The sequence below is a fragment of the Salvelinus alpinus genome, chromosome 21, assembly GCF_045679555.1.
Source record: "Salvelinus alpinus chromosome 21, SLU_Salpinus.1, whole genome shotgun sequence".
NCBI classification, from domain to species: domain Eukaryota; kingdom Metazoa; phylum Chordata; class Actinopteri; order Salmoniformes; family Salmonidae; genus Salvelinus; species Salvelinus alpinus.
Window position 1 is genome coordinate 48,177,822 of NC_092106.1, and position 27,453 is coordinate 48,205,274.

The window sequence follows — 27,453 nt, forward strand, 5'->3', positions numbered from 1 at the left end:
TGATCTTCCTGACCGGTACAGACAATTAGGACACCGAATGTGATCTGATCTTCCTGACCGGTACAGACAATTAGGACACCGAATGTGATCTGATCTTCCTGACCGGTACAGACAATTAGGACACTGAATGTGATCTGATCTTCCTGACCGGTACAGACAATTAGGACACCGAATGTGATCTGATCTTCCTGACCGGTACAGACAATTAGGACACCGAATGTGATCTGATCTTCCTGACCGGTACAGACAATTAGGACACCGAATGTGATCTGATCTTCCTGACCGGTATAGACAATTAGGACACTGAATGTGATCTGATCTTGCTGACCACCCCCGGAGGAAGTCAGACATGCATTGTGATCTGGATAGAGAAACTATTTATACTGAACAAAAATATAAACAATTAACGATTTTACTCCGTTACAGTTCATATAAAAGGAAAATCGGTCAACTGAAATAAATTCATTAAGCCCTAAATCTATGGATTTCACATTAAGCCCACCCACTAGAATACGTTTTCCCCCAACAAAAGGGCTTTATTACAGACAGAAATGCTCCTCAGTTTCATCATCTGGTGGCTCTCAGATGATCTCTCAGATGAGAAGAAGCCAGAAACATGTCTTGGCTCTTTTATTTAAGCTCATGAAACCAGCATATTACATGTTTTATAGTTTTTTCAGTATAAAAATCATAATTATTCCACCCACTAAAATCACTGACAGGTGGCACCATTGACTGTCTTACAATAAATACATAGTATTTTGTAAAGGATAGCTGTGAAATAATTTGCATAAAAAGGAAGTGACCAGGAAATCTGGTCACATGTCACCAAACCACATTACAAGTTCTACTGGAGGCACAACCTGTTTGAGAAAGCATCCAGAGCTGCATTTTTGATATTGTAACAAAGAGTTGTGGACTGGAGAGATGTCAGTGTTGTGAATAATGTTGTCCTTTACTAAGGCGTCGGTGTATTGAATCTGATCACTTTATGACTAGTATGTCAATTACTTATCTTAGCAACTAAATGGACACTGAACAAAAATATCAAACATCCAACAATTTCACTGGAGTTAGTTTAAAAGGAAATCAGTCAATTGAAAAATGAATTAGGCCCTAATCTCTGGGAATACTGACACCTTAAAAGAAAGTAGGGGCGTGGATCTAAAAACCAGTCAGTATCTGGTGTGACCACCATTTACCTCATGCAGCGCAACACATCTCCTTCACATAGAGTTGATCAGGCTGTTGATTGTGGCCTGTGGAATGAAGTCCCACTCTTCTTCAATGGCTGTGAGAAATTGCTGGATATTGGTGGGAACTGGATGAACGGCACGACAATGGGCCTCAGGATCTGGTCACGGTATCGATATAATGCAGTTGTGTTCGTTGGCCGTAGCTTATGCCTGCCCTTACCACGCCACCATGGGGCACTCTGTTTACAATGCTGACAGCAGCAAACCGCTTGCCCACACGTCGCCATACACCTGGTCTGCCATCTGCCCGGTACAGTTGAAACTGGGATTCATCCGTGAAGAGCACACTTCTCCAGCGTGCCAGTGGACATCACAGGTGAGACCCTGGTGGGTTACGACGTCGAACTGCAGTCAGGTCAAAACCCTGGTGAGGACGACGAACACGCAGATGAGCTTCCCTGAGACGGTTTCTTACAGTATTTGCAGAAATTCTTTTGGGTTGTGCAAACCCACATTTTCATTAGCTGTCTGGGTGGCTGGTCTCAGATGATCCTTCAGGTTAAGAAGACTGATGTGGAGGTCCTGGGCTGGCGTGGTTACACGTGGCCTGCGGTTATGAGGCCGGTTGGATGTAATGCCGATATCTCTAAAATGACGGAGGCGGCTTATGGTAGAGAAACAAAATTATCTGGCAACAGCTCTGCTGGACATTCCTGTAGTCAGCATGCCAATTGCACGCTCCCTCAACTTGAGACATCTGTGGCATTGTGTTGTGTGACAATACTGCACATTTTAGAGTGGCTTTGTTGTCCTCAGCACAAGGTGCACCTGTGTAATGATGATGCTGTTTAATCAGCTTCTTGATATGCCACACCTGTCAGGTGGATGGATTATCTTGACTAATGAGAAATGCTCACGAACAGGGATGTAAACACATTTGTGCACAACCTATGAGAGCAATACACTTTTTTGGGCATATGGATCTTTTATTTCAGCTCATGAAACCAACACTTTACATGTTGTGTTTATATATTTTTTTCAGTCTAGATAAATGAAAGAATTCTAAGTCATCAAAACATGTTAGTGATTTGATAGAAGAATACAATATCTAGCAACTCAGAGAGAAATGTACTTCCACTCTTTTTAGAGCTCACAGCTTTATTTTAGCTTTTTCCCCCTTTACACTCGTCATCCATCTTTATCAAACCAGGAAGTCCCATACCCTCTGCTCAACCCAGTTGGTCTCCTGTTCCCTTTCAAAAAAACACAGCAGGTCACATTGTGGACCACCACTATTGTCACATGATGCACACACATCTTTATAAAAAAGGTCTTCCCATACATTCCGAAGATGACATTCCAAAAGGTGTCTATAATATGGTCTGGGTGCATTCTATTTCATTCCTTCCACAGTTCTAGAATAGATGTTTAGTTCTAGAGAGTGGTCAGTTGGTCACTTGAGACCTTGTAGCAGCATTATGGGGGCGGCAGGTAGCCTAGTAGTTAGAGCGTTGTGCCAATAACCGAAAGGTTGCTAGATCGAATCACCGAGCTGACAGGGTAAAAATAAATAAAAAATCCGTCGTTCTGCCACTGAACAAGGAAGTTAACCCACTGTTCCTAAGCCGTCATTGTAAATGTGAATCTGTTCTTAACCGTCTTGCCTAGTTAAATAAAAAAGGTGAATTACCTGCTGGTCAAATGGTCCCTGGCAGGTAGGTACTGTATGTCTACTCCAATAGTTAAGGCCTTGAGGTGATGTCAAAGTCTTATGCTTTTCCCCACAGACAGCCTGTCGGGTTGTTACAAGAAGAGGGAGGGGGGGGGGGGGGGGGGTTTAGTAGCAAGCATAGAAGGCGTAAAAAGATGAGTAGTTGGAGCCAGAGAAGCTCAGAGCACTGCTGCAGCTGGGTGTCCTTTAAGGGCTAAGGCTTGGACTTCAGCACGGGGCAGACAGTAATGACACGCTACTAGCACAAAACAGACATCCAGATACCTACAGCGCTTTGGGAGGGAGGGAAAGGTCAAGCTTTTTTTTTTTTTTATATAAAAAAAAATAAGACTCCACAGTTAGACAAAAGAGGTGACATGTAATCTAGCAAAAGCGCTGTGGCATTTAACCCAATGTCAACACCTACACACTTTCAATGTGGTTCTGAAGAGACAGGCAAGGGGAGGATTGCTTGTAAACTCACTCCAATGTAAAAGAAAGAGTGGGCGGAAACCCTTTGAGACTGCAGGATGGTGTTGAGGACACTGGTCTGCAGGATGGTGTTGAGAGGACACTGGTCTCCCACCTTAGGTCACAAATCAATTTGGCTCATCCTTCTGAAACCATAGCATTGGGCTTTAAAAAAAAACACTACATATAAATTATAATATTTGCATTTAAATTAAGCTATGTCAGAACTACGCTGCATGGAAAGCAATATTAAATTAAACAAAATAGTCATGTGACTAGAGTAATATTAAACCCACTGATTACTAACCACCTCCAAAAAATGATCCAAAAGTTTAAAAAATAAAAAAGTACTTAAAAGTCAAATCCATCCTTCATAAAAGGACCAAAGTTAATCTGTAAAATGGAACTGAAGTGTTTGTTTTAGAACACAACAAACTGATGGGATAAACCTGCAATATTGTTCACTGTATTAGTCACAACAAGCTCTTGACCAATGATGTATAGAAAAAAAAAAAAGCTGGATTGCTGATGCTATGTATTGGCGAATGAGAGGCTTTGAAGCCACCGGTCGGCCATATTTGTATTCCCCAGAAGAAGCAGCCCTCCAAATTAAAATGTTTCTCAAGGACAAAATGACATGCATTTAGGCATTTTGTTGTAGTGGGGACAGTAACATTAGAACTTTCAACAACAACGAAAATCTGTTTTACATTTTTATCTCACAATTTAAAGGTATGCATTAAGGAGTCTAATAAAATAAGTGTGGCAAAAACAAATGTAGACATTAATTCATTTCTTTAGCTTCCAACATTTTGACAACAGTTGGGTAGTGCCAAGTTGTAGGCACGTGACTTCAACACAGCGCCCCCTATCAGTCATGGTGTATATATGCATATAAATCATGGCACATTTCGTTCAAATTGTCCTTCCGTTGTGGAGACACCTGGGAGGGACGTGGGTAGAAACATTTCTCAGTCTGCGTCCTAAACGACACACTATTCCCTATATAGTGCAGTCCCCTCGTCGTGGCCGTTGACTACAACGAGGGGGCTGTGGTGACAAAATAACTTAGTAGGGTATTCCATGTCTCTCCAACAGAGTGACAGTGTGAGACAGTGTATTCTCCTGGTGGTCAGAGCTACACTGGTTCAGATACAAAAGAAGTTATCAAAACCCAAATTTAAAAAAGGCAAAAGTAAGAAAATTTACTTAAAAAAAAAAAAGGGTGGCGGTTTGTGAAATTTCCATGATGAAACGTAAGTCTTTTTTGAAAATCTCTGTTCTCTTCTTAAAGAAGTCAAATAAATAGTTAGCTCCTTGGATTGGTGTGAGGGGGTTGGTGAACCAGTCCCATTCTGGATGCTTCTTGCTGTGTGTGTGTCTCAGCCCAGGCAGGCTCGTGTGGGCCCATAGCTCTGGGCCAGTAGGAAGGTCTGTACCACTTCCTGTGTCTGCTGGGGACTAGTATTAACATCCTCTAGGGCATCCGCCACAGCAAACTGCCTATCCCGGAGTCGGTTCCAGTCAGACAGGACGTTGTGATACTCAAACACCTTCTCATAGTTCCCTATTGAGTTGTAGAGTTTGATCAGCCCCCGGTAGTCGTACTCCAGACCGCTGTAGCCCTCACCGAATAGTTTCTTACCTGACAGGGGAAAGATACATGGGTAAAAACAAAAACAGATGAAGACCAACACAAGCAAGTGCCTTCAGAGAAGTATTCACACTTCTTGATTTATTCCACATTATGTTGTGTTACAAAATGGGATTAAAATGGATTTGATTGCCATTTTTTGTCAAAGATCTAAGAAAAATTCTAATATTTATTTAAAAAATAAAACACTGATATATTTTGATTAGATAAGTACTCGACCCTGAGTCAATACATGTTAGAATCATTACAGCTGTGAGTCTCTCTGGGTAAGTCTCTAAGAGCTGTAAGTCTTTCTGGGTAAGTCTCTAAGAGCTGTGAGTCTTTCTGGGTAAGTCTCTAAGAGCTGTGAGTCTTTCTGGGTAAGTCTCTAAGAGCTGTGAGTCTTTCTGGGTAAGTCTCTAAGAGCTGTGAGTCTTTCTGGGTAAGTCTCTAAGAGCTGTGAGTCTTTCTGGGTAAGTCTCTAAGAGCTGTGAGTCTTTCTGGGTAAGTCTCTAAGAGCTGTGAGTCTTTCTGGGTAAGTCTCTAAGAGCTGTGAGTCTTTCTGGGTAAGTCTCTAAGAGCTGTGAGTCTTTCTGGGTAAGTCTCTAAGAGCTGTGAGTCTTTCTGGGTAAGTCTCTAAGAGCTGTGAGTCTTTCTGGGTAAGTCTCTAAGAGCTGTGAGTCTTTCTGGGTAAGTATCTAAGAGCTTTGCACATCTGGATTGTGCAACATTTGCCCATTATTCTTTTAAACTTCTTCAGGCTCTCAAGTTGGTTGTTGATCATTGATAGGAAGCCATTTAAGTCTTGCCATAGATTTTCAAGACGATTTAAGTCAAAACTAACTAGGCCACTCAAGAACATTCAATGTCGTCTTGGTAAGCAACTCCAGTGTATATTTGGCCTTGTGTTTGAGGTCATTGTCCTGCTGAAAGGTGAATTAAATCTCCCAGTGTCTGTTGGAAAGCAGCCTGAACCAGGATTTCCTCTAGGATTTTGCCTGTGCATAGCTGTATTCTGTTTCTTTTCAACCCCCCCCAAAAAAACTCCCTGGTCCTTGCTGCTGACAAACATAACCATAACATGATGCAGCCATGACTATGCATTCAAATATGAAGATTGTACTCAGATGTGTTGGATTAGCTCCAACATAATGCTTTGTATTCAGGACAAAAAAAACTAATTTCTTTGCCATTTTTTTTTTTCTGTATTACTTAAGTACCTTGCTGCAAACACGACGCATGTTTTGAAATATTTTTATTCTGTACAGGCTTCCTTTTCACAGTAACTACAATGTTGTTGATCCATCCTCAGTTCTCATATCATAGCCATTAAACTCTGTAACTGTTTTAAAGTCACCATTGGCCTCATGGTGAAATCCCTGAGCAGTTTCCCTCCTCTCCAGCAACTGAGTTAGGAAGGATGCCTGTATCTTTGTAGTGATTGGGTAAACTGATGAATAACTTATTTCACCATGCTCAAAAGGATAATCAATGTCTGTTTACATCTACCAATCGGTGCCCTTCTTTGCGAGGCATTGAAAAACCTCCCTGGTTTTTGAGATTGAAATTCACTGCTCGGTTGAGGGACCGATTGAATGTGTAGGGTACTAGTCCTCAGTGCTAGAGGCGTCACTACAGACCCGGGTTTGATTCCAGGCCGTATCACAACTGGCTCAATGTCGTCCGTCATTGTAAATAAGAATTTATTCTTAACTGACTTGCCTAGTTAAATAAAATAAAATGTTAACCACTATTATTGCACACAGTGAGTCCATGCAACTTATGTGATTTATAAGCACATTTTACTCCTGAACTTTAGGCTTTCCATAATAAAAGGGTTAAATAATTGACTCAAGATACTTCAGCTTTTAACCTGTTCATTGAAATGCATTCCAGGGGACTACCTCATGAAGCTGGTTGAGAGAATGCCAAGTGTGCAAAGCTGTCATCAAGGCAAAGGGTGGCTACTTTGAAGAACCTCATATTTGTTTAACACTTTTTTGGTTACTACGTTATTTCATAGTTTTGATGTCTTCACTATTATTCTACAATGTAGAAAATAGTAAAAAGAAAAGAAAAACCCTTGAATGAGTAGGTGTCCAAACTTTTGAATGGTGCTATACATTAGTGCATTCGGAAAGAATTCAGACCCCTTAACTTTTTCCAAATTTTGTTATTCTACAATGGATTACATTATCTCCCCCCTCATCAACACACACACACAACCCCATAATGTCAAAGCAAAAACAGGTTTTTAGAAATGTTCGCAAATGTATTAAACATAAATGGAAATAACACATTTACTTAAGTATTCAGACCCTTTACTCAGTACTTTGTTGAAGCACCTTTAGCAGTGATAACAGCCTTGAGTCTTCTTGGGTATGATGCTACAAGCTTGGCACACCTGTATTTGGGGAGATTCTCCCATTCTTCTCTGCAGATCCTCTCAAGCTCTGTCAGGTTGGATGGGGAGCGTCGAGGCACAGTTAATTTCAGGTTTCTCCAGAGATGTTCGATCAGGTTCAAGTTCGGGATCTGGCTGGGACATTTAGAGACTTGTCCCGAAGCCACTCCTGCGTTGTCTTGGCTGTGTGCTTAGGGTCGTTGTTCTGTTGGAAGGTGAACCTTCACCCCAATCTGAGGTCCTGAGCACTCGAACAGGTTTTCATCAAGGATCTCTCCGTACTTTGCTCCGTTCATCTTTCCTTCGATCCTGACTAACATCCCCACAGCATGATGCTGCCACCACCATGCTTCACCGTAGGGATGGTGCCAGGTTTCCTCCAGACGTAACTCTAGGTATTCAGGTCAAAGGTTATCAGACCAGAGAATCTTGTTTCTCCTGGTCAGCATCCATTAGGTGCCTTTTGGCAAACTCCAAGTGGACTGTCATGTGCCTTTTACTAAAGACCTGATTGCTGGAGTGCTGCAGAGATGCTTGTCCTTCTGGAAGGTTCACCCATCTCCACAGAGGAACTCTGGAGCTCTGGCAGAGTGACCAGTCGGATTCTTGGTCACATCCCTGACCAAGGCTCTTCTCTCCCAATTGCTCAGTTTGGCCCGGTGGCCAGCTCTAGAAAGAGTCTTGGTGGTTCCAAACTTCTTCCATTTAAGAATGATGGAGGCCACTGTGTTCTTGGGGACCTTCAATACTGCAGACATTTTTTGGTACCGTTCCTAAGATCTGTGCCTCGACACAATCCTGTCTCAAAACTCTACGGACAATTTCGTGGACCTCATGGCTTGGATTTTGCTCTGACATGCACTGTCAACTGTGGGACCTTATATAGACAGGTGTGTGCCTTTCCAAATCATGTCCAATTAATTGAATTTACCACAGGTGGACTCCAATCAAGTTGTAGAAACATCTCAAGGATGATCAATGGAAACAGGATGCACTTGAGCTCAATTTCAAGTCTCATAGCAAAGGGTCTGAATATTTATGCAAATAAGGTATCCGTTTATTTTTTATTTGCAAACATTTCTAAAAACCTGTTTCCGTTTTGTCATTATGTACATACTTACACACACTTACCGATTGAGATGGACCGTCGGTAGAGTCTCTCAGCATCTTCATACTGGTTCATGTCATAGTTATAGAGCGAGGCCAGATGACCCACAGACAGAGCCACCTCATAGTCCTCCTGCCCCAGAAGCTGCTCCTTGATCTGGATGGCTTTAATGTGCATCTCTTCAGCCTCCTACAACACAGTTTAAAATGGTGTGGAGAGAGAGGTAGGATAGATAGCGGTAGAGAAAGTAGGGTATCAGGTGATCAAAGCACTACCATTGGACACCAATGTGTGTGTGTGTCTTTCGCCCCCTCCCCCTCTCTAACCTTGAACTTCCTCATGGACTGGTAGAGGCGTCCCAGGTTTCCGTAGTGTTTGGCTGTCTGGACGTTGAACTCGCCGAAGGCTTTCTTGGCCAGCTGTAGAGAGGACAGGTGCAGGTCATAGGCCTCCTGCAGCAGGCGCTCCTCTGTCTCCTTGTTGTGGCAGTCTATGGCGATCTCCTCCAGGATCAGAGCTGGGGAGGCAGTAAGTACAGTTGGAGTCGGTAGTTTACACACACTTAGGTTGGAGTCATTGAAACTCGTTTTTCAACCAATCCACAAATTTCTTGTTAAACAAATTATAGTTGGGACATCTACTTTGTGAATGACAAGTCATTTTTCACAGACAGATTATTTCACTGTATCACAATTCCAGTGGGTCAGAAGTTTACATACACTAAGTTGACTGTGCCTTTTAAACAGCTCGGAAAATTCCAGAAAAGGATGTCATGGCTTCTGATAGGCTAATTGACATAATTTGTGTCAATTGGAGGTGTACCTGTGGATGTATTTCAAGGCCTACCTTCAAACTCAGTGCCTCTTTGCTTGACATCATGGGGAAATCAAAAGAAATCAGCCAAGACCTCAGAAAAAAATGTGTAGACCTCCACAAGTCTGGTTCATCCTTGGGAACAATTTCCAAACGCCTGAAGGTACCACGTTCATCTGTATAAACACCATGGGACCACGCAGCCGTCATACCGCTCAGGAAGGAGACGCGTTCTGTCTCCTAGAGATGAACGTACTTTGGTGTGAAAAGTGCAAATCAATACCAGAACAACAGCAAAGGACCTTGTGAAGATGCTGGAGGAAACAGGTACAAAAGTATCTATATCCACAGTAAACCAAGTCCTATATCGACATAACCTGAAAGGCCGCTCAGCAAGGAAGAAGCCACTGCTCCAAAATCGCCATAAAAAAGGCCAGACTACAGTTTGCAACTGCACATGGGGACAAAGTTCGTACTTTTTGGAGAAATGTCCTCTGGTCTGATGAAACAAAAATAGAACTGTTTGGCCATAATGACCATCGTTATGTTTGGAGGAAAAAGGGGGAGGCTTGCAAGCCAAAGAACACCATCCCAACCGTGAAGCACGGGGGTGGCAGCATGTTGTGGGGGTGCTTTGCTGCAGGAGGGACTGGTGCACTTCACAAAATAGATTGCGTCATGAGGTAGGAAAATTATGTGGATATATTGAAGCAACATCTCAAGACATTAGTCAGGAAGTTAAAGCTTGGTCGCAAATGGGTCTTCCAAATGGACAATGACCCCAAGCATACTTCCCCAAAGTTCTGGCAAAATGGCTTAAGGACAACAAAGTAAAGGTATTGGAGTGGACATCACAAAGCTCTGACCTCAATCCTATAGAAAATTTGTGGGAAGAATTGAAAAGGCGTGTGTGAGCACAGAGGCCTACAAACCTGACTCAGTTACACCAGCTCTGTCAGGAAGAATGGGCCAAAATTCACCCAACTTATTGTGGGAAGCTTGTGGAAGGCTACACGAAACGTTTGACCCAAGTTAAAGGCAATGCTACCAAATACTAATTTAGTGTATGTAAACTTCTGACCCACTGGGAATGTGATGAAATAAATAAAAGCTGAACTAAATAATTCTCTCTACTATTATTCTGACATTTCACATTCTTAAAGTGGTGATCCTAACTGACCTAAGACAGGGACTTTTTACTAGGATTAAATGTCAGGAATTGTGAAAAACTGAGTTTAAATGTATTTGGCTATGGTGTATGTAAACTTCCGACATCACCTGTATACGATTACACATCACACCACCAACATCCACATCCATCTGTCCCTGATCTAGAAACAGTCAATAACATCTCCATAAATCCTACTAGGACGAGTAGTCAGAAAGGACTGTGCCGTTTCTCCTCAATCTCATGACTGCCTGTGGTCACAGCCGCCGAGTTCCAGAGGCCCTACACAGCACAGTGATGACTCAGATGCCAGCTAGGAGTGACTCGGCGATTTAGAATGGTGGAAAGAATGACCTTTGACCCTCTTGGAGGAGGCCAGGAGTAGATGGTCTTCGGGGAGAATGTGAGTTATGATGTCTATGGCGCGTTCTGCATGGAATCTGGAGAAACAGAATGCTTGTTGAGTCTTTAGACACACTGCTCAGAACAACAGCAAACACTTTTCCCAAGAAAACAGATTACTTTAGAAGTACTTTTGTCTAGGTATCTGAGGGTTACTGACCAAACATACACATGAAGGGTGGGTTTTTTGCCACACCACAAAATTACAGACGAAACCCTTACAATCCTTCCTCTTGTCCTTATGGTCAGCTGTAATCTTCAGAATCGACTATTCCTAGTTCCTATTCCTTCATTGTGCTTCTAATTCCCATTACGTGGAACATGCCCAGAGCGTTACACCCGCAGTAACCTTAAGTGACTTAAGACTTTTACAGTACCAGCAAACTACAGCCATATGGAAATGACAGAAATATTATTCAAGTCTGCATCCCAAAATGGCACCTTATTCATGTCATAGTTCACCCCTATTCCCTCTTGTCAACAGTAGTGCACTATATTAGGGAATAGGAGGCAGATAAATAGTCTTTAAAAAAAAGGGGAGTCTAACGTAATTATCGAGCAGGGTCAAAGTCAGTCCAGGAATAGTAGAGGAAGGACGGTGTAGCGACTCACAGAGCGTTGGCAAATTTCCCAGAGCTGTACTGGTGTACGTAGGAGGAATAAGCCAGGTCTTCGTGAGCCGTCGCTACGTGGATGTTCTTCCCCCCGAATACAGACTGTCTGATGTCCAACGCCGTCTGTAAATGAGAGAGAGACCAGCATTTGGATGTGTCCCATAACGGCAGTCTATTCTCTATGTAGTCAAATCATGTTATTGGTCACATACACTCACATTAACATCTGCTAAGTGTAGCGAAATGCTTGTGCTTCTAGTTCCGACCGTACAGTAATATCTAACAAGTATTCTAACCTAACAATTTCACAAGAACTACCTTATACACACAAGTGTAAAGGAATTAATAAGAATATGTGCATAAAAATATATGAATGAGTGATGGCCGAATGGTATAGGCAAGATGCAGTAGATGGTATAGAGTACAGTATATACATATCAGATGAGTAATGTAGGGTATGTAGACATTATATGAAGTGGCATTGTTTAAAGTGGCTAGTGATACATTTATTACATCCAATTTTTTATTATTAAAGTGGCTATAGATTTGAGCCAGTATGTTGGCAGCAGCCACTCAATGTTAGTGATGGCTGTTTAACAGTCTGATGGCCTTGAGATAGAAGCTGTTTTTCAGTCCCAGCTTTGATGCACCTGTACTGACCTCGCCTTCTGGATGTGAACTACGTGAACTACTTTTGACCAGGGAACTAACCAAAAAGGGGATTTTAGAGGTGAAAAATTCTGGGAACTTTGCCCAAATTCCCAGGTTTTCCTGATTTCCCCCCCCACCCCTGCCTCCTGATTCCAGGAATTGTCCAACCAGGATTTGGGGAAAGTTGTGAAATTTTACCACCCTAGATAAAAAGGTAGTGTATAGTCTATATGAATAACCCACCTGGTAGATGGCCACTGACTGGCAGATGTTATCTACGTTCAGTAGGTAGAAGCCGTAGTCCAGCAGAGTGTCTGAGTATTTGGGATGCTTTTGTCCAAAATGCTCCCTGAAATAGTGATCCAGGAACATTAATAATTAGAGAGAGACAGAGACATTAAGAACACCTGCTCTTTCCATGACAGACTGACCAGGTGAATCCAGGTGAAAGCTATGATCCCTTATTGATGTCACTTGTTAAATCCACTTCAAATCAGTGTAGATGAAGGTGAGGAGACAGGTTAAAGAAGGATTTTTAAGCCAATTGAGATGTGTATATGTGCCATTCAGAGGGTGAATGTGCAAGACAAAATATTTAAGTGCCTTTGAACGGGGTATGGTAGTAGGTGCCAGGCGCAACGGTTTGTGTTAAAAACTGCAACGCTGCTGGGAATTTTCCATGAGTGTGTATCAAGAATGTTCCACCACCCAAAGGACATCCAGCCAACTGGACACAACTGTAGGAAACATTGGAGTCAACATGGGCCAGCATCCCTGTGAGACGCTGGCGACACCTTGTACATGTCCTGACGAATTGAGGCTGGTCTGAGAGCAAACAGAGGTGCAACTCAATATTAGGAAGGTGTTCTTAATGTTTGGTATACTCAGTGTGTGTGTGTGTGCGTATATATATATAAGGTATATATATATATATATAAATAAATAACTGAGGTTGGCCAACCTATAAAAGGATTTATAAAAGGATTAAACAATAGTTTATAAAAGGATACTTTAAAATGTTTAAAAAAAGTGTTAGCATAAAAAGGAGTGAATACAAACAAGGAAGTCTTACCGTGCCAGAAAGACGGCGTGTTTAATCAGCTGTTCCGCTTTCCTGAACTCCCTCTTCACAACACAGGCCTGTTAAAGAGACACACAGCCAAGCACACGTCACCATTTATTCTCTGTCTGCGTTCCAAATGGAAACCTAGTCCGTATATAGTGCACTTTTTTAAAATTATTTAACAAAATATTTATTGGCATTTCTTATTTTTACAATCATCAAAATATGACACAGATAATGCCCTGTTATTCCTTCCACCTACTATAGTGCACTAGTTTGCCCAAAGCTCATAGATATATATCTTTACCTTTATCTTATCAGACTTGCCACAAATGAAGTTTCTTCTGGAAAAATAAATGAATTGTGTTCCAGTCTCTCTATATTACCTCCAGAGTTGTTCTGCTGTCAGCCACAGACACACTGCTGTATTGTATGGATACAAGGCTAGTTCCTTACCGAGGGCAGGGGACGGAATAGGATTGATGTTATCCTTTAGCAAACAATGTCTCGGTCACTAATATTTCCATAGCGTCTCAAACAACACCGTCCCCATAACTTTTCATGTGTGTCCCAAAATGAACACCCAATTCCCTATATTAGGACACTACTTTCAACCAGACCCTAGTGTGCAAAAAAATGGGTCCTGGTCAAACGTAGTGCTATTTGAGATGCATCCACTGTCTCCATAACATTTCTGTTACCTTGGAGGCTTGCCTGAGGACGTCCACCACCACTTTGACAGGCAGGCCCTCTGTGATCTCCTTCATGGCTTCTATGCACCACCTGTAGGCCTGACACACAGGAGCAGGAAACAAGACTCGTCATTTACATTTTGGTCATTTAGTAGACGCTCTTATCCAGTGACTTCGAAAATCAGTCTGATCAAAAATAATTTCTAAATCAACGTTTCTTGCTAGCATCCTCTGGCCTGACGTTTGGCCAAATGATGGTCTTAAGAAATAGATTTTCTGGTAGTGTAGGAAGAAGAATATCCTTCATGGCTCATCCACAAAATATGACTAACAGTTTTTTTTTTACTACCGGTTATGTTTGAAAAAGCTTTGGTTTGAAAAGAGATTTTGTGTAGAAATAAAAAGGAAAGCCTACCTCATCGTAGTGACTCTTGGCAAAGAGCAAGGCACACAGCTCTCCATACAGCGCTGCTTTGTTGGCCTGGTGGCCGTGTTTGGCTAGTTTGTCCATGTAGGACTGGGCCAGCTTGAATGTCTCTTCTCCCTGATGGTATTTACAGTTCCCATTACGGACATGGAGCAGCCTGAGGAACACGGACACCACAGAGAAGAGATGAGGGAAAGAGGCTCCTGTATCTACCCGCAATGAGGAAAATGAACTGGAGCTAGCAGTGGTTGGTGCAATAACACCTTTATTCAGAAACTATGACAGACAGCCAGACACGAACAGACAGCCAGCTAGCGGGCCAGACACGAACAGACAGCCAGCTAGCCGGCCAGACACAAACAGACAGCCAGCTAGCCGGCCAGACACAAACAGACAGCCAGCTAGCCGGCCAGACACAAACAGACAGCCAGCTAGCCGGCCAGACACAAACAGACAGACAGCTAGCCGGCCAGACACAAACAGACAGCCAGCTAGCCGGCCAGACACAAACAGACAGACAGCTAGCCGGCCAGACACAAACAGACAGCCAGCTAGCCGGCCAGACACAAACAGACAGCCGGCCAGACACAAACAGACAGCCGGCCAGACACAAACAGACAGCCAGCTAGCCGGCCAGACACAAACAGACAGCCAGCTAGCCGGCCAGACACAAACAGACAGCCAGCTAGCCGGCCAGACACAAACAGACAGCCAGCTAGCCGGCCAGACACAAACAGACAGACAGCTAGCCGGCCAGACACAAACAGACAGCCAGCTAGCCGGCCAGACACGAACAGACAGCCAGCTAGCCGGCCAGACACAAACAGACAGCCGGCCAGACACAAACAGACAGCCGGCCAGACACGACAGCCGGCCAGACACAAACAGACAGCCAGCTAGCCGGCCAGACACAAACAGACAGCCAGCTAGCCGGCCAGACACGAACAGACAGCCAGCCAGCCACAAACAGACAGCCAGCTAGCCAGCCAGCCACAAACAGACAGCCAGCTAGCCAGCCACAAACAGACAGCCAGCCAGCCAGACACAAACAGACAGCCAGCTAGCCAGCCAGACACAAACAGACAGCCAGCTAGCTAGCCAGCCAGACACAAACAGACAGCCAGCCAAACACAAACAGACAGCCAGCTAGCCAGCCAGACACAAACAGACAGCCAGCCAGACACAAACAGACAGCCAGCTAGCCAGCCAGACACAAACAGACAGCCAGCTAGCCAGCCAGACACAAACAGACAGCCAGCTAGCCAGCCAGACACAGACAGCCAGCTAGCCAGCCAGCCACAAACAGACAGCCAGCTAGCCAGCCAGACACAAACAGACAGCCAGCTAGCCAGCCAGACACAGACAGCCAGCTAGCCAGCCAGACACAAACAGACAGCCAGCCAGACAGCCAGTCAGCCAGACACAAACAGACAGCTAGCCAAGAACAGACAGCCAGCTTGACAAGGACAGACAGCCAGCCTGCTAGCCAAGGACAGACAGCCAGCTAGCCTGCCAGCCAAGGACAGACAGACAGCCAGACAAGAACAGACAGCCAGCTAGCTAGCTAGACAAAAACAGACAGCCAGCTAGCCAGCCAGACACAAACAGACAGCCAGCTAGCCAGCCAGACACGAACAGACAGCTAGCCAGCCAGCCAGCCACAGCCAGCCAGGACCTACCTGACGCAGCACTCCACAGCTCGGTACCAGTGCAGCACCTCGTCGTGGAGCGTGCACAGCTGCAGGCAAGACAGGAACACCTTCTCTGCATCACAGTACCAGCCTGCGTCAGACAGGAAGCCACCTAGAGGACAGAACCGACCATTACAACAAAGTATCAACTGGGGTACCTCCCAGATAGCCTCAGACCACAGTACGGTAGTGGGGTGTTGCAGGTCATCTTGTTTGCAGTTGCACTGAGTATTTCAGAAAATTGATAATATAGCCATTTGTGTGTGCCCAATGGCACTGTATTCCCTATATAGTGCACTACTTTTGACCAGAGCCCTATGAGTTCTGGTCAAAAGTAGTGCACTATATAGGCAATAGGATGCCATTTGGGACACACACACGGAGACATTACACGCTTCTTCACCTACCTAAAATGAAGCCGAACTGAATGGCCTTCTCTTTGACGTGGGTGTCTGACTCTGCAATGTAGGAGCAGCGGCGGCTGAAGGAGTTGGCCAGTACGGAGGCCACCTTCACTCCATGGTCCATCAGGGCCTGGAAACAGTGGTGCAGCAGGTGTCTGGTAGGAGGGACAGAGTAGCTAAAGATTTTTTTAAAGCTTTCATTTGACATATTACAAGTTACAAAAGGGGATAATAGAAGCAGAGAAAAGTCTCCGGATGAGAGCGCGAGTGTTAGCACTAAAACCAAAGCTCCTCAACCTGAAGCAGACCAGACAGTTTTAACACATCAACATTGATATGATCAATGTTAAGTGGCGGGGGGGTGGGGGTACATTAGGACTGCCATTAGTCTGAAATGCCTGGGGACTTTTTGGCATATCACCACACGGTTAACAGTGTGAACTAGGGGCTGGGGAAATGCCAGCGACATCACGATACCATATCGCCACACGGTTAACAGTGTGAACTAGGGGCTGGGAAAATGCCAGCGACATCACGATACCATAACACCACACGGTTAACAGTGTGAACTAGGGGCTGGGGAAATGCCAGCGACATCACGATACCATAACACCACACGGTTAACAGTGTGAACTAGGAGCTGGGAAAATGCCAGCGACATCACGATACCATAACACCACACGGTTAACAGTGTGAACTAGGGCTGGGAAAATGCCAGCGACATCACGATACCATAACACCACACGGTTAACAGTGTGAACTAGGGGCTGGGAAAATGCCAGCGACATCACGATACCATAACACCACACGGTTAACAATGTGAACTAGGGGCTGGGAAAATGCCAGCGACATCACGATACCATATCACCACACGGTTAACAGTGTGAACTAGTGCTGGGAAAATGCCAGCGACATCATGATACCATAACACCACACGGTTAACAGTGTGAACTAGGGGCTGGGGAAATGCCAGCGACATCACGATACCATATCACCACACGGTTAACAGTGTGAACTAGGGCTGGGAAATGCCAGCGACATCACGATACCATATCACCACACGGTTAACAGTGTGAACTAGGGCTGGGAAAATGCCAGCGACATCACGATACCATAACACCACACTTAGGTTCCCGATGCCACATGTAATGCGATTTCGATATGCATTCCGATTCGATACTGTGATTTTATTGCAATTTGATGTTCCATAACGTATTGCTCAATCTGCTGCAGAGAGACGAGAGAGAGCCAGGAGAAAATTCGTTTTGATCAGTCATGGAAATAAAGTGCTGGAAACTATTAAAAAAAAAAAAAGATGGAGAACACGCCGTAGGATGAATAACACTGGAGATTTGGCACAGGTCAAACTTTTATTATATTATTATTACAAATCGATACTTGGGAGTCAAAGTCTGGATATAATATCATCCAGAATAATATCAGGATATGTTACTGTATCGATGTTCTTCCCCCATCACTGGTGTAAACTGAAGGCCAAGCTGCATGACCCACAGTCATGAGACAGGAGTCATCTTTTTAGGGGTGAGTGACACACACACACTTTCACTCCCTCCGTCTCTCGCTCTCTCTGGTCATAAACCACTCAGTCAGTCATCATGTGTCTCAGCAGGTCACCTTTACTCCACATCATGTCAGAATGGTGGCAAGACAGAGTGTGTGGGTGACTCCACTCTCAAACTGCAGTGGCCTTAGGTAGGTAATGTCATAGCACCCTATTCCCTACATAGTGAACTACTATTCAAAAGTAGTGCACTATGTAGGGAATAAGGTGCAATTTAGGGCACAGCTCTCGTTTCAGGTGGTCTTTTGAGGAACCACCTCGGAGACGGGCATAGTGGAAAGGAAACACACTGTCTGTGTGTAGGTGTACGACCCGGTCCATGTGGTACCTTACCTTTTGTCAGAAGCTCGCAGAACTTTGGCAAAAACCTCCAGCTCACAGAACTCCCCTCCCAGCTGGCATAGCTGGCCCTGTTGGTATAGCTGAGAGCAAGAGAGGAGAGAAACCTTTGAGGTGAAGAAACCAAATGGGATGCAGGAATGCCCACGTGCAGGAACGCCCTGAATTGCAGGCTGCAGTTGCACACTATAGCTGTTTTTGTCCAGACAGCATCAGATACAGTGCATTCGGAAAGTATTCAGACCCCTTGACTTTTTCCACATTGTTACATTACAGCCTCATTCTAAAACGTATTAAAATTCGTTATTTCCCATCAATCTACACACAATACCCCATAATGACAAAGCGAAAACAGGTTTAGACATTTTCGTAAATGTATTAAAAATTTCTTATTTACATAAGTATTCAGACCCTTTGCTAGGAGACTCAAAATTGAGCTCAGGGGCATCCTGTTTCCATTGATCATCCTTGAGATGTTTCTACAACTTGATTGGAGTCCACCTGTGGTAAATTCAATTGACTGGACATGATTTGGAAAGGCACACACCTGTCTATATAAAGGTCCCACAGTTGACAGTGCATGTCAGAGCAAAAACCAAGCCAAGAGGTCGAAGGAATTGTCCGTAGAGCTCTGAGAAAGGATTGTGTTGAGGCACAGATCTGGGGAAGGGTACCAAAACAATGTCTACCGCATTGAAGGTCCCCAAGAACACAGTGGCCTCCATCATTCTTAAATGGAAAAAGTTTGGAACCACCAACACACTTCCTAGAGCTGGCCGCCCGGCCAAACTGAACAATTGGGAGAGAAGGGCCTTGGTCAGGGAGGTGACCAAGAACCCGATGGTCACTCTGACAGAGCTCCAGAGTTCCTCTGTGGAGATGGGAGAACCTTCCAGAAGGACAACCATCTCTGCAGCATTCCACCAATCAGGCCTTTATGGTAGAGTGGCCAGACGGAAGCCACTCCTGCGTAAAAGGCACATGACAGCCCGCTTGGAGTTTGCCAAAAGGCACCTAAAGACTCTAAGACCATGAGAAATAAGAATCTCTGGTCTGATGAAACCAAGATTGAACTCTTTGGCCTGAATGCCAAGCATTACTTCTGGAGGAAACCTGGCACCGTCCCTACGGTGAAGCATGGTGTTGGCAGCATCATGCTGTGGGGATGTTTTTCAGCGGCAGGGACTGGGAGACTAGTCAGGATCGAGGGGAAAGTAAAGAGAGATACTTGAGGAAAACTTGCTCCAGAGTGCTCAGGACCTCAGATTGGGGCAAAGGTTCACCTTCCAACAAGACAACAACCCTAAGCACACAGCCAAGACAACGCAGGAGTGGCTTCGGGACAAGTCTCTAAATGCCCTTAAGTGGCCCAGCCAGAGCCCAGACTTGAACCACATCAAACATCGATGTAGAGACCTGATAATAGCTGTGCAGTTGACAGAGGTTGAGTGACCTGCAGAGAAGAATGGGAGAAGCCCCAAATACAGGTGTGAAAAGCTTGTAGCGCTATACCCAAGAAGACTCAAGAATGTAATCTCTGCCAAAGGTGCTTCAACAAAGTACTGAGTAATACTGAATACTTATGTAAATATGATTTCCGTTTTTTTTTAAATATACATTTGCAAAAATGTCTAAAAACCTGTTTTTGCTTTGTCATTATGGGGTATTGTGTATAGATTGATGAGTGGAGGAAACAATTTAATCAATTTTAGAATAAGGCTGTAACAACAAAATGTGGGAAATATCAAAGGGTCTGAATACTTTCTTAATGTCCTCTGCCTCCACGACGATTGCATTATTATTAGCGGCACCTGTATTTTTACTAAAGAAATGCGTTAACATTGAATTTTAACTGAAAAATGTCTCATCTTTTCTTTTCTCTGCCCCGCTCCGAAAGCACCTCATTGCTGCAACTTAATCTCAATGAAAAACACGTTTGCAATCACATCGTGTTAAACAATGCACGGGCGGTGCCATTGATTGTGTACCAGTCTGTGCGTGATTAATGACATTTGTTCTTACTATTATGAAAAACGTGGAATATATTAAAATTATGAAATGATTGATCTATTATGAAGTATTATTTCTGACTGTAACGTTATTTGTTTTTCAACAATGTGGCACAGACTTTGCTGCTGCGGAACCAAATAAAATTGTGAAAACACTTCAGCAAGTGAAGTTCTTTATTTGACAAAATGTGAAGCATAATGTCTGTCTCCTAGCAAGCTTTTTAGAGTAAACAACTAGCGAGCTAATGTTAGCTAACTAGGCACAATAACAAACAAGAAACTGAGCTAGCTAATTTAGCTAACGGTAGCAAACTAAAATCACAATAGACTAACTAGCTAAAGTTTGACCAAACAGTGACAGTCCTTACCTTATAGTACACATCAAACCGTATATTTTCAGGAAGGGAGCGAATGTCCCTTCTAGATCGACTGTAGTTGTCCACCACTGCAGATATAGCAGTGTTGTACAGTGTTTCAGGGATCCATTCTAGCTCCACGGCCGCCATATTGTTTTCCTTCTTCAGCAACAGACTACTTCAAACCACAGATAGAATAACGAGACAGATATTTCACCACATGTATAAATGGGAAGCACCCGCTTGGCGTTTCCGCTCACTACCAAATATGGCAATGAGAAGAAGCCCAGAGACTGGCAGTGGGAGAAGATGGAACGAGATGGATTTTGGCTGAAATCCTGCTAATTTTCTCATCGATTAAACATTTGATCGGAATACCATTTTCTGTTCCCAAAACTAGAATCTGTTACGAACAGAGTGGATTTAGTTTTGTAGATTTTACCCTTTGTCAAAGTTTTCAAAAATTGCGTTGTTTAGAAGGCGTGAAAGGGCAAATTAGTTATTGCACACGCGTACTTCAGAGTAGGCGTTCCCTAATGGAAATATGCAAAAATAATACCAGACCGCGCCAATAGGATCTCGCTAACTCGTCCTTGCTTGTTCTGCCCACTATGACTCATTTGTTACCATTTGAAACGACGGGCTGTGGTCTATCTTGGTTTAGTTTTTAAAATCTTCGTTCCAAACTCTTACTACATACTCTTCACTACCTAACTGGTGTAAAAACACTTTCTCTGCGACTCCTCATACACCATTTTGCTACCAACTCAGAGGAAAACAGAGAACGATTCAAGGGGATTGCACAAACACAACCACTGGCTGTTATAATCCCATGTTTTGTCCCTCATTCCAGATCATTTGCAAGACTCCCCCCTCCTCCTCCTCCTCCTCCTCCTCTGTACTGCGCTCTCTCTCTGCTCCCGACCGATGAGGGGGTTCGATTAATCGCGCCCGTGTGTGCGTGTATTGCATGGCTAAACGTTTATTGCATTCGATTTGGAACTGGGCTGCCTCCTGGGCGTGAGCCAGGTGTCCTGCTCTGTCCGATGTTGAAGTCAGCTCAAAACAACAGTGACGTAATTAAGCACGTGTAGTAATGAGTAGGGTTTTGGGTTTTCACATGTTTTTTTTTTAATAAAAACGCTTTAGCTGGCTTCCCAATTAAAACTAGTTAGAAAATTCTAAAATGTATTTTATGGAAAATAAATGTATGTTTCTGGACGATGCACCATGCTGCCTTGTTGACAACATGACGGTGCGGCGCGGGTTACTGTTGACGTCACGTCCCAGTGCCTTTCCGCTCAGCAGAATCAAATCCGCCCAAAAAACGGTATTCGAAGCTCCCGACCAATACCGAGCAATGGGCGATAGATTTTTTGGAATGGTTGCCACCTTCTGTCGGGTACTAGTACAGGCACAGGTCACTTTGGTAGAGGATAGGTATAATACAATGCATTTGGTACAGGACAGGTATAATACAATGCATTTGGTACAGGACAGGTATAATACAATGCCGTTGGTACAGGACAGGTATAATACAATGCCGTTGGTACAGGACAGGTATAATACAATGCCGTTGGTACAGGACAGGTATAATACAATGCCGTTGGTACAGGACAGGTATAATACAATGCCGTTGGTACAGGACAGGTATAATACAATGCCGTTGGTACAGGACAGGTATAATACAATGCCGTTGGTACAGGACAGGTATAATACAATGCCGTTGGTACAGGACAGGTATAATACAATGCCGTTGGTACAGGACAGGTATAATACAATGCCGTTGGTACAGGACAAGTTAATACTATATCTTTGGCACAGATTAGGTGGCGTTCTTGGTTTACTTTTTTGCAGTCTCGCTGGTCATTGGGAATAGAGTGCCATTCGTGACGTACGTACGCTTTCTTCCGGGACAGTTTGTGCACATATTTATGCAGTGATATGCACATATTTAATGTCTTTAATCTGGTCTCATGCTAAAATGTGTTGTAACTGGTATTCTTTCAACTAGGTTTCAATCTTAAATTCCATGTTGCTAAAAGGGTATATCAAATTAAATCAAATTGTTTTTGTCACATGCGCCGAATACAACAGGTGTTGACCTTATAGTGAAATGCTTACTTACAAGCCCTTAAACAACAATTACGTTTTAAGAATAAAAAATGTATTTTTGTAATAAAAACAAAATATCATAAATAGAAAAAATAGAAATAACTAATTAAAGAGTAACAATAGTATGTTGACCGTATAGTGAAATGCTTACTTACAAGCCCTTAAACAACAATTACGTTTTAAGAAGATTTTTTAAATATTTTTGTAATAAAAATAAATATCATAAATAGAAATATAACTAATTAAATAGTAACAATAGTATACAGTAGTTGTTGATATGTATAAAAGCTGGAGATTGAGGAAATATGAATCACAACATCCACTTGATCTACTGTACGTTGTGTACGTTGCAACCCCCCAATAAGTCAAGAAGACACCACTCAGAAAACATTTTTATTTCTCATATTTTCAATTCAAATTCTCCACATGAACACTGTACACATGCACTAGTTGCTGTCAGTGCCAAGCGGAACAGGGTGGCATAACAGAATGAACCTGTAAAATGACTCACTTCACCTGGAAAAACAAAGGACACATCTCAAAAAATATATATATATATGGCAGTACTTTTGACCAGGGTTCCGGTCAAAAAGTAGTGCATTACATCTAGAATAGGGTGTGATTTGGGACACCACCAAAATAATGTTAATAAAAACATTATCCACAAAACAATCCCCAACAAAGTAACAGACACCAGTATCACTTCACCGTTTTTTCTTCTCAATCCAGTTAAAACATTAAAAAAAGGATATATAACTAATATTGGCCTACTAGGAAATACAACAAACACAAAATGTTACAAAATGTCATAAAAATTGCACTTTGGTCTAGAAAAACAAAAACTACATACTGTATGACTAAAGATAATGAATCATTTAACGAGAACTGTTCGTCAAGCAAATGTGGCAGTCGGCAGACCTTTCTAAAAACACTAGCACTGCTAAAAAGTCTGATGCACTGTAAAAAAAAAAAAAGAAGAAATCACAACAGCAGCTAAAATGAGGACAAACAGGTGAAATAATGAAACAATGCTTGAACTTAAAATCCCATCATTCATACAGGAAAGTAATATCCGTTTAGGTAACTGAAGACGAAGCGTCTGAATGCTTTTCAAATAGAACATTCATATCATTTCAAAAGATGTCAACAAGTCATAAGTAGCCTATCGGTCAGATTCCAAGTCAATCAACATGAGAATAAAATTTAAGTTTTTAGCTTATGATCCCCCCCCAACCAAGTACTCTTCCTGAATTCAAACCCCTCTAAACGAAGAAACACAACAACCCACACAGAGTGTACAGAACATTATCAACACCTGCTTGTTTCCATGACATAGACTGACCAGTGCAACTCTAAATGAGGAAAGTGTTCATGTTTTGTACACTCAGTGTTTTGACATCTAGCTAGTTTCCCCACGACCACTTCCTCTTATAAGACCACTGCACCAGAACTCATATTTTGGGCCATGACAGTCTAGTACAAATCAGTCTGACAGTACTTTTGACAGTATTTCAATCTGAACAAAGTATGGTTTGAAGTGACTGAAATGCTTTAGAAAAAGGTATTGTGGGAAGTTCAGAAGATCATTAGCCAATCATGTTGTATGTTCTTCTGTGTAGAACACAACATCATCATTGATGTCCCCCCCCCCCAGTCTGATTTAGTGGCTGGTCTTGTCCACTCTGTTGTAATGAGGCTTGTGGACATTGCAGAGGGAAACAGAATACATATTCCTGAGAGTCATATCTTTCAGTGACAGGGTCATAATATTTTGTAGCTTAAACGGTCCATAAAATAGAGCAACACTTGTAGGAAGAAAACAGAAACGGCTCCGTCTATTACAACCATATCTGACGTAACCCTGGTTCTATGAACCAAACCCGATTTTATTTTCTCTCGTAACCCCATTTTTCAAATCAGGAGACCCTACAAATGGGGTCGTGACCTCTAGTTTTGGAAACGCAGGCCTACACAGTTAATTGTCTGCATTTGGGACGTGGGTATTGTTGTTGGGGGTAAATACAGCAAAAGGGAAAAATAGGCAAATAATTGCAATTACAGGTAATGGCCACAAGGTGTCGTCTGATCTCATCGGACAGTGGGAACAACAACATCCTGACTGACTATATTACACAGTTCACCTTCATCAACTATTAATTAATTATTACATTGAACAAAAATATTAAAACGCAACATGTAAAGTGTTGGTCCAATGTTTCATGAGCTGAAATAAAATGTCCCAGAAATGTTCCATACTCACAAAAAAAAAAACGGTTTCTCTCAAATGTTGTGCACAAATTTGTTTATATTCCTGTTATGAAGCATTTCATTTCTCCTTTGCCAAGATAATCCATCCACCTGACAGGTGTGGCATATCAAGAAGTTGATTAATAAACAGCATGATCATTACACAGGTGCACCTTGTGCTGGGGGACAATAAAAAAATACCACTCTAAAAAATGTGCAGTTTTGTCACAACAACACAATACAACAGATGTCTCAAGTTGAGGGAGAGTGCAGTTAGCATGGTGACTGCAGGAATATCCACCAAAGCTGTTGCATCATCGTTTTAGATCATTTGACACTATACGTCCAACTGGCCTCAGACCACGGTGTAAGGCGTCGTGTGGGCGAGCGGTTCTTTTATTATTAGATTTTTTTGAGGTTGTATTTTTACCCCCCTTTTCCTCCCCAATTTCAATCTTGTCTCATCGCTGCAACTCCCCCAATGGGTTTAGGAGAGGTGAAAGGTCGAGTCATGCGTCCTCTGAAACATCACCCGCCAAACCGCTCTTCTTAACACCTTCCCGGCTTAAAATTTTAACCCGGAAGCCAGCCGCACCAATGTGTCGGAGGAAACACAGTTCAACTGACGACCGAGGTCAGCCTGCAGGCACCCGGCCTGCCACAAGGTGTCGCTAGAACGCGATGAGCCAAGGAAAGGAGGAAAGCTCCCCCCCCCCCCCCAAACTCTCCCCCAAACCGGACGACGCTGGGCCAATTGTGAGCTTCCCTATGGGACTCTGGTCACAGACAGTTGTGACAGCCTGGGATCGAACCCGGGTGAGCGGTTTTCAGATATCAACGTTGTGAACAGAGTGCCCCATGGTGCCAGTGGGGTTATGGTATGGGGCAGGCATAAACTACGGACAACGAACCATTGCAATTTAAATCGATGGCGATTTGAATGCACAGAAATACAGTGACGAGATCCGGAGGCCCATCTTATTTTAAGGTATCTGTAACCAGATGCATATCTGTATTCCCAGTCATGTGTAATCCATAGATTAGGGCCTAATTTATTTATGTCAATGGACTGATTTCCTCATATAAAACTGTAACTCAGTAAAATCTTTGAAATTGTTGCATGTTGCGTTTATATTTTTGTTCAGTAAAGTTAATTTCGGTTACTGGTTTAACATAACAGCACCTTCAGTTAGGGATGAATGTTCAATTGATCTCATTAAAATGTCAGTAAAAAAAAAAAAAACACACAATAGAAAACACAACACATTTAAATGACATGTAAAAACCAGGATCAGAATAGTAAGTCATGAAGGATAGAGGGATTGAATGCTGTGAGAGAATATCAAGATGATGACAAATATCAAGAGAATAGAGATAACTAGGTCAAAGGGTGAATTTAGGAGATGGTGGAAACTAATCCAAAATGGTAGGCTATTCTCTTCTATAGCTTCTACAATAGTAAAATAAAACAATGTATAAAAAATATATTGCTTTACTTAAAGTAAGTAACACATGTACTTATCAATGAACCCACGTCAAGATTATATTTACAGATTGGATAAATTCATACTTTGGGATGATTTTCTGTCCACAAAACAGCACTGAACAAAATCAATCCTTACTTCACATCAAAGTGAGAGAGATACAGTATCCTGTAACTTTATGTGGACTTAAAAACTGGGGAAATGTGTTTCATGTGATGCAATCACCAGACGTGGAAGTCCAATCTCTGTTTGGAAATGTTTTGGACCCCAACACTTTGTACGTGTTGCAAGAGCCGTTTTGCAGCCAGAAAATGTTACCCTTCGTTTGCATCACAGAGTTACTTACAGGTGTTAAAAAATTATTTAAAATGACAGACCACCACTTAAAAATCATTCTCCACCATCCGGGGGAACGGAGTAAGACAAAAGATAACAGAGACAAGTGAACTAAATGCCCACACTGGACTGACATGGACAAATGGTATGATGACCTCATTGTAGTGACCTTACTGAAAGTGACCGGTCTCTCAGTCAGGAGCGACCGGTCTCTCAGTCAGGAGCGACCGGTCTCTCAGTCAGGAGCGACCGGTCTCTCAGTCAGGAGCGACCGGTCTCTCAGTCAGGAGCGACCGGTCTCTCAGTCAGGAGCGACCGGTCTCTCAGTCAGGAGCGACCGGTCTCTCAGTCAGGAGCGACCGGTCTCTCAGTCAGGAGCGACCGGTCTCTCAGTCAGGAGCGACCGGTCTCTCAGTCAGGAGCGACCGGTCTCTCAGTCAGGAGCGACCGGTCTCTCAGTCAGGAGCGACCGGTCTCTCAGTCAGGAGCGACCGGTCTCTCAGTCAGGAGCGACCGGTCTCTCAGTCATTTGTAAAA

The 27,453-nt window shown here is 43.2% G+C and overlaps 1 protein-coding gene across 1 annotated transcript; it reads right to left on the reverse strand.

The window, feature by feature from the left end:
• Positions 1–4,078: 4,078 nt before the first annotated feature.
• On the reverse strand, positions 4,079–20,933 carry LOC139548408 (amyloid protein-binding protein 2-like). Its single transcript, XM_071358088.1, has 13 exons — positions 20,747–20,933; positions 18,364–18,452; positions 16,452–16,603; positions 16,033–16,156; positions 14,342–14,510; positions 13,936–14,025; positions 13,244–13,311; positions 12,415–12,520; positions 11,519–11,643; positions 10,859–10,944; positions 8,850–9,040; positions 8,547–8,712; positions 4,079–5,023 (listed from the first exon to the last, which is right to left on the reverse strand). Exons 1-13 carry the CDS (start codon positions 20,882–20,884, stop codon positions 4,761–4,763), a joined length of 1,767 nt encoding a protein of 588 aa, XP_071214189.1. The 5' UTR covers positions 20,885–20,933; the 3' UTR covers positions 4,079–4,760.
• Between the last annotated feature and the right edge of the window lie 6,520 nt (positions 20,934–27,453).